The sequence below is a fragment of the Terrapene carolina genome, unplaced genomic scaffold (genome assembly GCF_002925995.2).
Source record: "Terrapene carolina triunguis isolate 2854851 unplaced genomic scaffold, T_m_triunguis-2.0 Scaffold96, whole genome shotgun sequence".
In the NCBI taxonomy this organism is placed as follows: domain Eukaryota; kingdom Metazoa; phylum Chordata; order Testudines; family Emydidae; genus Terrapene; species Terrapene triunguis.
Window position 1 is genome coordinate 44,220,575 of NW_020664447.1, and position 10,484 is coordinate 44,231,058.

Sequence of the window (10,484 nt, forward strand, 5' to 3'; positions counted from 1 at the left end):
AGATGCCTGTACATTAGTTTAGTACTGAGGGGACAGTGTCATCTATTGAATCACCAGCACCGCTTCCTATGGAAGTCTCCCATCCAAGAACTGACTAACACAATCTGGTGTAGTTTATGAAATGTGAGCCCAAGGTGGCCTGGCTCTAGATGAGTTATCATCCAAAGCACCTAGGAAAATAACCTTTGATAGAAAATGTCTATAGTATTTTCAGCTGTGATGACCTGAAACATGGAGCTATAAACTAGCCAGAATACTGATAGTAGTCTGGGATCTTTCACAAATTCCAACAGCTGATGACAGAGGAACGTGGACAGAAAAGGACAACTCCAGCTATACAACTATGGAAAAGACTCAAAGCACAGACTGCTGTAATGCTAGTTAAATAACTCAGTCACCTAGAACACTGTCATCCTCTCCCATGAAAATAAATGGATGATGGGTGAGCAAAACTGATATGGAAAACTGTGCAGTTCACTGTGTAGGCTTTGATCGTCTCCATAGTATCTGACTCCTGCGTGGAGTTTTCAGTGCCTTATTTTCTCTGAGGCGAAGGCTTTGTGGCATATGGTGGAAATTCTGCTAATTTCAAGGAATCGGCATGGAGAGCTTGCCACTCCATGCATAATGCCCAATGTCCTATTCTCCTCTGGTAGCCTGGCTCGCCTAGGAGCTAGTTAGCCATGGCTGCAAGTACAAATAAAGTTAATGCTTCTCTGAGTAGCATTAGTGCCTGATTAATTTTCCATTGAAAAACCATTGGTTTTGGAGGTATAATACCCTTTTGAGTGCTTGCACTCAGCTCTGTCCCCAAGCTATGTTTGACATGACCCACCAAACATGTGGGGGTCCAGTTGCATCATGTATAGGTAAAGGATTCCTCCATCTTAGAGAGAGAGAGAGGAACGATGCTTGTGGGCTCTACTCCTCCCACTCATCAGCCAGGTTTGGTCAGGACTTGTGCTATTTTCATTTCCTCTATACCTCCCAATGGAAGAAATCATATGACAACTCATGGTTTATAAAACTGACTCCAAGGCTGTCTCTCTAGAATCAGACTGTCCTACTTCATTAAACTTTATGCCACAGGAATATAAAGCATGGCTCAACTCTTCTCTAGCAGTGTCTGAACCATAAAAACTTCCGCTAGTTGCTTTTCTTTCTCAACTTCTTTATTTGTATTCATTCTAACAGAGGTGAACCTTGCAGTGATTTAGTGATTTACTGTGAAGAGCTACTAAAGAAATTCAAAATAGGTAAATGGGTTCAATTTACAAACAAAGCTATCCGCTTCTCCCCTGCTCCAGGGCATCCTAATAGTATGTTGTTACTGTCTGAAGTGTCCTCCTTTAATAACTGGAGGATAGGAATAACTAGGAATACTTTGTTGAGCAAGTGATATGATTGACTGAATACCTCCTAGTGCTTTAGGAAGCTTTAAACACAGCTGATTGAATGCTGCTTGGTGAATATTTTATCATGCTCAAGGCACCTGCCAAAACTAGATGATGATTCCATTTTTAAACACATCAAATAGTAAATACTTAGCTAAATATTTTGTCAGCTAACAAATAGGAATTTGGGTAATAAGAGATAATTCAATTTTATATCAATTGTATGGTGTAAGAGTTATATTTGTTTACTGTAATCCTATACAGCACATCAATGGGGAATATTTCAGAAGTTATACTGCACACTTTTCTGAAATGATACAATAAAGATACTGGCTAGTTTCTAAAAAGCTAGTTGGCAGAATGAAGCAAGGACCTACACTCAACTCAATGGCGTTTCTATCTGTCTGTTAACACTAGTTGTGATCTCTGGTTGTGCTTTTCCTATTAGGGAATGTTCTCTTTTCTATAAAAATCTCTCTCTTGTAATCTGTTTATGCTCAATCTCGTATCTGAGTTTTTTGACATCTTGGTGTGCAGCAGGAGGGACCCAGCACTACGTGCCACAAAGGCAAATTGCTTCCTTTCCTGTTGTGCTGCTGCTGTGAGATTTTAATGTCATGGGTAAGGAGTCCTTCTCTGTACAATGACAGCTGTGGGCCTTTAACAACTTCTTGTGAAACCAACTACCCATCTGGATTGGTTGTGCCTTCAGCAGGGGCAGTGATATTTCTCTCGCCTTCTGTTTTTAGCATATAAGTCTTTCTGTGTGTTAGGTGATAAGCTTTGTGGGTGATATTTCTGAGCCACTTTTGAAAAGGTTGGCAAATGCAGCTCTCTAGTTGTAGTGGGTATATGTCTTGTCACTGGGTATATGTGTTCTGTTACTGGTTCTGTTTAAAATTAGGGGAAACATGATGGGATTTTAGGGTCTACAATCATCCTGAAAAATGGCATGCTGGTGTTGTCCCTTCTTCTGACAGCAGTGTCCTTTTCTGACACCAGTGTCATGCTTCTGCTGAGAAGTAACAAATATCTGGAGCCTTGCAGGTCAGCTTCCCAGTGGAGAAGATATCAGTGACATAGAATTTTGAGTATATGCTAAGTGGAACTTGTTTTATTTATACCCATACATCAGTTCTAGAACAAAGGTGGTCAGACAGCATGCAGGGCAGTCAGTCCCTTTTTCCAGGAATCTCAGCCCAGCAGCAACACGAGTTACTGCCTCAAGAATTTATTTTAATCAAAGCCAAAGGCAGATAGCAAACTTTTCTGCTGCTCACAAAACTCCCTCTCTACAGAAGCTACCTCCTACAGAGAACCCTGCCTAAGAAATACTAACAACAGCACAGCATGTCTTCCCAAGACTGAACATTATGTTGCAGACTAAAGAAAAAGAACTTGAAAGACTATGTATAAAAGCACCACTTGGTGACACCTGCCATAACATTATGTATTATTAGTTACTGTCGAGGTTATTCAGGAAGAACTGAGTCTTTGATGTCAGACTTTTTGTGTCAGAAGTAGAGTATGATCAGTGATAAATACTATCTGAACTAATGTTGATTTCTGCCTTTCCTTTTTCTTTTCCTCCCCGCTCCCTCATCCCACATTTCTCTTCAAACTGTAGACTATATATACAGTATCTTGAATATTGGAAAAACTTGGTTGATTCCATCTTGTGTGTTTCTCTTCTCTTTTTTTCCCTTGGTATAATTAGACATTATTGTCTACATGGAATCCCATAAATTGAAAAGTAAATGAAGATAAACTCATTCATTTGTCGCCTAATACAGGCCTCAATGCACTACTGTAAGCTTGTACCAAGGTCTCCAGAGGTAGTAAATAAAGCAGGCTGCTGACCCATTTTCACACCCAGACTAGTAGTGTAAAATCAGCTTTACCTGGAATCTTTGTTTTCTTACTCTGTATATCCATCTTTAAAAATACTGTGTGCCAATTTTTTGAAATGTGGGTACCTTAATAGATTTCCATATTTGGATACTCAAAACAAACTGCCCATTTGAAACACCTATGTGTCAGTTTAAGCATCTAAGTGCATGGTTTGAGCATCCTAGTTAACCACCTATGTTTGGAAACTGAACTCTTTGTGGCCAATTGTGCATGCACATACATACGTGGTCTTGCTCTGCTTACATAATACAAATGTTAGACAGAACCAAAGATATATAGCTAATTCTAAACAAGTGCTTTTATTTGCAGTACTTTGAAACATTCAAATTAGTCAAAAGTATGGATTTGTATTTTGTCTTTTTCTTTCCCAGGAAACTTCATGGTGCTGTGGTCGACCTGCAGAACATCAGTATTTAAATCAGTAACAAACCGCTTCATTAAGAACTTGGCCTGCTCTGGGATCTGTGCCAGTCTAGTCTGTGTGCCTTTTGATATTGTCCTTAGTGCCAGTCCACACTGCTGTTGGTGGATCTACACCATGCTCTTCTGTAAAATTGTCAAGTTCTTGCATAAAGTCTTCTGCTCAGTGACCATCCTTAGTTTTCCTGCCATTGCTTTGGACAGGTAAGAAATCAAATTTACAAGCATCCTGTCCTTGATTTTCTTTATTTCCTTCCCCGCTTAATTACACACATCTGAATGTTAAATATTGTTTAATGGTGCCTTGTGCCGATATATCAATGGCCTCCATCCCAGCTTTGTGTCCACAAAGTTCAATTTCCTTGCACACAAGTATGGATATAAAGATTAATCTCTGTTGTGTGGAACAGTTTCATTTCAGTTTATCCTGATATCTATGGACTTCACAAAGGGGTTTTGATATGCAGATGTATCTTCAAAGATGCTTCTATCCTCTTATTCCTCCTGTCATTAATCCTTCTTATTACTAAGTCTTTGTGCTGAACAAACTTCATGGATACTTGTACATTAACTCGCTAATTATGTGATTAATACTTTCTGATCCCACCCATCTTGAGGCAGATCTCTATTAACAGGGAAAAGTACAGTTTCACATGAGTGGTTCTGTGAGCAAAATACACATTTTTGGTTCCAAACTAATACAAAATTACTATTTGTATTACCATAGTCATAGCCCCAGTCATGGACCAGGACCCATTGTACTAGGCGCTGTACAAACATAAAACAAAAAGATGGTCCCTGCCTCAAAGAACATACAGACCTAGGGTGGGGAACGGGGTACAACGCATAAGCAGAATGAACGGTGTGATGGCAGCAATCATGTTATTTCCACAGTTTTCTCACTCTCTTTAGGTAGGTATAGATGGGAGAGGATAAAGTAAATGGAAAGAAAATGGAAAGGAGAGGGGCCCTGAAGGTGAGAGGGTAAGGGGGACAGGGTGGGTAAGAGGGGCAGGTCTGGAGTGAAGCTGAGGTGAAGAGACTGTGAGGGAGTGGGAGGGTTGGAGCAAACAGCCAATCAGCACGGGGCAGAGAAAGTACAGTCAACACTAAAGAAAGTTCTCCAAAGCACCAACAGTCCTTGCTTTGGCTGCTTCTTCCCCTACCGGCTGGAGACTCTGGCTGGCTCCTCTTGGCAGCTTTCTGCCAGGCCACACCGTGGGCAGAGGGGGGCAGCCTGGGGGTTCTAGTGTCCCCTGAGTGGGTGGCTGTCTCCCTGCACAGACCTGGGTCCTTCAGGGTGCTGGACCAAAACAGAAATATGCAGTGTGTAAGATTAATATTGGGCAGGTTGGTCACATGACATAAGATAAATGGATGTTACAGCTGCCAAAAGAAAGCAAACTGTCTTGTAAAAATCAGTGTGATACAAGTTAATTGCATAATTAATGCCAACTAAATTGTTACTTCACATCAAAGTTGTATGTTACTTGCAAGTAATGATCCCTACATTGTATATCATATGAATGCAGTTTGTGCTAATCTGATAACTGTGTAGTTAACTGGAGTCATTTCTGTAAGGAACCAAATCATCTATTGACTTCAGCAGGGTTAAACCAGGTATGAATTTCGTCCAATACCTTTCCATTAATATTGGGCAAAATATTAGAAACTACAGCTATGCCTGGAAGTGCCTCTTTAGCTTCCATTATAATTTCTGTATTTACTGGTCTTCATGATTTGACTCTTCCTTCCCTATATGGTGCCTGACTGGCGAGAAAAGAGAATTATCCCTTAGGGTGTTGAGGATCTACTACATCCTGACATTTCAGGCATGATCAAGAGGGAGAATTGTATTTCACCCAATGCAAACTAAATGCACAAGCCCAAGAAAAACAGATTTTTCAAATGGGGAAAAGTGATTGGCCCATAACTGTTACAGCACTAGCGAGCATCAGGATAATATATACAAGTAAACATAGGGATCAATCCTGCAGGGCTTCTGCAAACAGAGCTCTCATTGATTTTTTTTTTAGTAGGAGCTAGAGACAGCCACTCACACAGGGTTTGCAGGCTTGGGTGCATAATTCATATGCATATTGTTCCAATATATACAACCCTGTTTTGAAGGATTTAGCTTTGTAATTATAATTTGCTACTTTGGGTTTCATTAAAAAGTTTGCACCTTGTTTGAGCAAAACTGGCCAAGTTTCAAGAGCACTTGGACTGATTAATGGTAGGGTGGAAATCACTAGACACTCAATTGAGTTTTCCTTTGAGTTTTTGATGTTGTTCAAACTCTGAGCTCAAAAGGAAACTCAGGATGGGAACTCACCTAAACTAATTAAAGAAGAAGTTTACGGGAAGCCCTATGAACCAAACTGGCGGTGTTTTGAACAGCTTTATTTGACTAGACTCTTGGTTTGTTCTGGTTTGAAGAGAGACTGAAAAAGAATTGTACTTTTCTCTTTAAACAAAAGGGGCTGAGTGGGGCTGATTATTAAAACCTCATGTTTTGTAGTTCCCTAGGCTTCATTAATTACTTGTGGTATCATGAGATGCCTTTGAAGTCTGATATGTATTTTTATATTTATTAATTGGCTGGGGCTTAAATTGAAGCTATTGTTCATCTCTGACATCTTCAAGGAAGAGGATATGGGGGCTTTGCATGTCATTTATTGAGATGAGAAATACTCAAGATTCATATTCAAGCATCAGTATCTCAAACAATAAACACTATACAGCTATCTGTGACCATATAAGCAACAGACACCACGGTCACCAGTGAAACTGCATACTATGTGGGCCTCAGTGATAATATTCATGACTTTCAGCATCAAAAAGCACAAGCTCCTACCACTTGATAAGGAGAATCCCTATGATTAGAAATAAGCCACCTAAAGGACAATAACATCACAAATACATGAACGGATCCTGATTTTTAAAAGCTCAAACATTCCACATCTGCAAGCAAACAAGAATATGAATTTGAGCATGTAATTTGTTCAGTTACCACAGATGCATGTGCAAATTGCTAGGTATGTGTATAACTATCCATTTACTGATGGCCTTGGGCACCACAACTTTTGAAAATCAAATCCACACTATTTTCTACAGTAGAGGGACACATGCAGTGCTACATACATTGCACCTAGATGCAAAAATCATACTGTACTGACAGAGGCCTTGTAGTTAAGCACCAACCATATTACAAAGCAAAATGTTTTTATAAATAATTGTACCCATTTCCATGCACATGCCAAGTAAAATTATATCCAATTTATTTTTAGTGCTCTCTCTTGAAGAGTAAAGCTAAGACTCCTGAATTTTACAGCACTTATAGACATCATGCTTGCTTACACAGGGTAGGTGACTTACCACAGCCAAAAGCATGTATGTGACATGCCTCTCACTTCACTGACTTGCATGCCACATGACACCAAATACTGCAACCATTCTCCAATCATATCAGCTGGGTATATTGTATTGCTGCTTACAATTACATTTTGTTTAGAAACAACATCAGAAGATATTTAGGATGAAGACATTGACGGTGCATTAGCCTACTGTTCTGGCAAAATCTATCCACATTTCTTATTGCCCTACATACAAATGTTGGGATTATTTTGTCCCTTTTTGTCACCTCTGACACTTTGTTGTTGTTTTTTTTGGGGGGGGGGGGGCGTTGGTGCTAAGTACTGTGAGAGGTAATCCATCATAGGACATCCTTCAGATTAACATTGAGACTCTGGCGTTTTGAGTGAACATAAATGTGCCTCAGTCATTATTATTCTTTTTTTCTGAATATGACCAGTGCAATGTGCATGGAGGTAAAAAAATTATGAGAGAGCCACTTGGAAGTTTCAAGACCAGTATTAAGTTATTTTTAATGAACATAAATCCAAACAAAAATGTAATATAATCCCGGGTATGGTAGGGATAGCTATTGCCTTATCACTGATCATGTGCTTCCCAGGTGTGGATCTTCAGTTCTGTTCTAGAGCCAGACCTGTAAAGCCAGACTCTTGTTTAAGAGAAAGCAGAAACTGGTAATCATTTGGCAACCCACATCACACTCAGACAGCTACCAAAACACTATCCTTATCTCCCTCCTTCAAGCCAGGAGACTGGCTTATAAACTGGAGTACACTTATAAAGTTTGTAGATAATACCAAGCTGGGAGGGATTGCAAGTGCTTTGGAGGATAGGATTAAAATTCAAAATGATCTTGACAAACTGGAGAAATGGTCTGAAGTAAATAGGATGAAATTCAATAAGGACAAATGCAAAGTACTCCATTTAGGACGGAACAATCAGTTGCACACATACAAAATGAGAAATGACTGCCTAGGAAGGAGTACTGCGGAAAAGGATCTGGGGTCATAATGGACCACAGGCTAAATATGAGTCAACAGTGCAACGCTGTTGCAAAAAAAGCGAACATCATTCTGGGATGTATTAGCAGGAGTGTTGTAAGCAAGACACGAGAAGTAATTCTTCCACTGTACTCTGCGCTGATTAGGCCTCAAGTGGAGTATTGTGTCCAGTTCTGGGCGGCACATTTCAGGAAGGACGTGGACAAATTGGAGAGTCCAGAGAAAAGCGACAAACTAGAAAACATGACCTATGAGGGAAGATTGAAAAAACTGGGTTTGTTTAGTCTGGAAAAGAGAAGACTGACAGGGGGCATGATAACAGTTTTCAAGTACATAAAAGGTTGTTACAAGGAGGAGGGAGAATTTTTCTTTTTACTTAACCTCTGAGGATAGGACAAGAAGCAATGGGCTTAAATTGTAGCAAGGGAGGTTTGGGTTGTACATTAGAAAAAACTTCCTGTCAGGGTGGTTAAGCACTGGAATAAATTGCCTAGGGAGATTGTGGAATCTCCAGCATTGGAGATTTTTAAGAGCAGGTTAGACAAATACCTGTCAGGAATGGTCTAGATAATACTTAGTCCTGCCATGAGTGCAGGGGACTGGACTAGATGATCTCTCAAGGTCCCTTCCAGTCCTATGATTCTCTGACTGTATGATCCTAAACAATCAATACATATATTCACATCTCTTTAAACTGTCCTTGTTTTTTGGCAGGTACTACTCAGTTTTATACCCATTGGAAAGAAAGATATCTGATGCGAAGTCTCGAGACCTGGTTATCTACATCTGGGCCCATGCCGTGGTGGCCAGCATTCCTGTATTTGCTGTGACCAATGTTTCTGATATTTACGCCATGTCCACCTGCACAGGATCCTGGAGCTACTCCCTAGGCCACTTGGTGTATGTCATTATTTATAACATCACCACTGTTATTGTACCAGTGGCCGTGGTGTTTTTTTTTATGATTCTTATCCGCAGAGCACTGAGTGCCAGCCAAAAGAAAAAAGTCATCATAGCTGCCTTAAGAACCCCTCAGAACACTATTTCTATTCCCTATGCCTCCCAGAGAGAAGCTGAGCTTCATGCCATGCTGCTCTCTATGGTTATGATCTTTATTTTCTGCAGCGTTCCCTATGTGACTCTGGTGATTTACCGCACCATACTCAACATACCAGATATTTCAGTCTTCTTGTTCCTCACTGCCATCTGGTTGCCTAAAGTCTCCCTGCTAGCCAATCCTTTGCTCTTTTTGACTGTAAACAAATCTGTACGGAAGTGCTTAGTGGGGACAATAGTGCAGCTACACCGGAGATATAGTAGGAGGAACATTATCAGCTCTGGGAGTGTTGCAGATACTAACTTGGAGCCCAATGTCCGCTCTGGTAGCCAGCTTCTGGAGATGTTTCACATTGGGCAGCAGCAAATCTTCAAGCCAACAGAGGATGATGAGGAGAATGAAACAAAATCCATTGGTTCTGGTGACTTTCAGCAAAAGGAAATCCCTACCACCAGTTTAGAGGTAGAACAGACGTTAGTTCAGAAATGTCTACAACACACCATTGCAGACTCAGCTGCTCAGGTGGCCCCTGCCATGCCAACAGAAGCAGATCTGGTTAATGACAAATATTCAATGCAGTTTGGCTTTGGGCCTTTTGAGTTGCCTCCACAGTGGCTCTCAGAAAATCGGAATAGTAAGAAGCGACTGCTGCCTCCCTTGGGGAATACCCCTGAAGAGCTCATCCAGACAAAGCAGCCCAAGTGTAAAGCAGAAAGAAAAATCAGCAGAAACAATAAAGTCAGTATCTTTCCCAAGGTGGATTCCTAGTAGGAGCAGGAGCTCTGAATAACAAAGGAAGGCCACTTTCTACTGTACATGTGATCCCATGGATCATTGTTATGCTGAAATTTGTTACAGGCTGATTTTTGTGCCAAATACATAAAAAAAAACAAAAGGGAAACATTTAACAGAAGTGTTCCTTATGAATGTGTTTTCATTAAATATCTACTGATGTCATTTCTGCTTTATTTGTGAAATCCAGACAGTAGTACAGGTCTGATTCACTTCCAAAGGGTATGTATGGCTTTGTGTACATTTCCTGTGAAACTTTCATGATGTGGTCTGGCAGCTGATTTACTGGGCACTCCAGTGTTTAGTAAAATGAAAACATAACTATTCTGTGTTGCAGCAGCAAGCCAATAGGCAGGACTTCAGGGAGCACAAAATAGCTAGGCCATGCCCCTTCTACACAAAAGTGGACACAGCAAGTTTCTGAGAGTTTCATTAATGAAATATACAAAGATGCCCTTTCTCTTTAGCTGACCTCTTACAGCAAAGTAAAAAAAAAAAGCCATGTCAGGAACAGCTCATAGGTTTCTTATACGT

General features: G+C 40.4%; 1 protein-coding gene across 1 annotated transcript in view; it reads left to right on the forward strand.

Annotated features, from left to right (window-relative positions):
• Positions 1-9,926, forward strand: part of GPR176 (G protein-coupled receptor 176) — a 79,559-nt gene extending 69,633 nt beyond the window's left edge. The window contains exons 2-3 of the mRNA XM_024195605.1: positions 3,677-3,929; positions 8,816-9,926. Coding sequence (XP_024051373.1) covers positions 3,677-3,929; positions 8,816-9,926 — 1,364 coding nt within the window. The remainder of the gene's footprint in view (positions 1-3,676; positions 3,930-8,815) is intronic.
• The last annotated feature ends 558 nt before the right edge of the window (positions 9,927-10,484 follow it).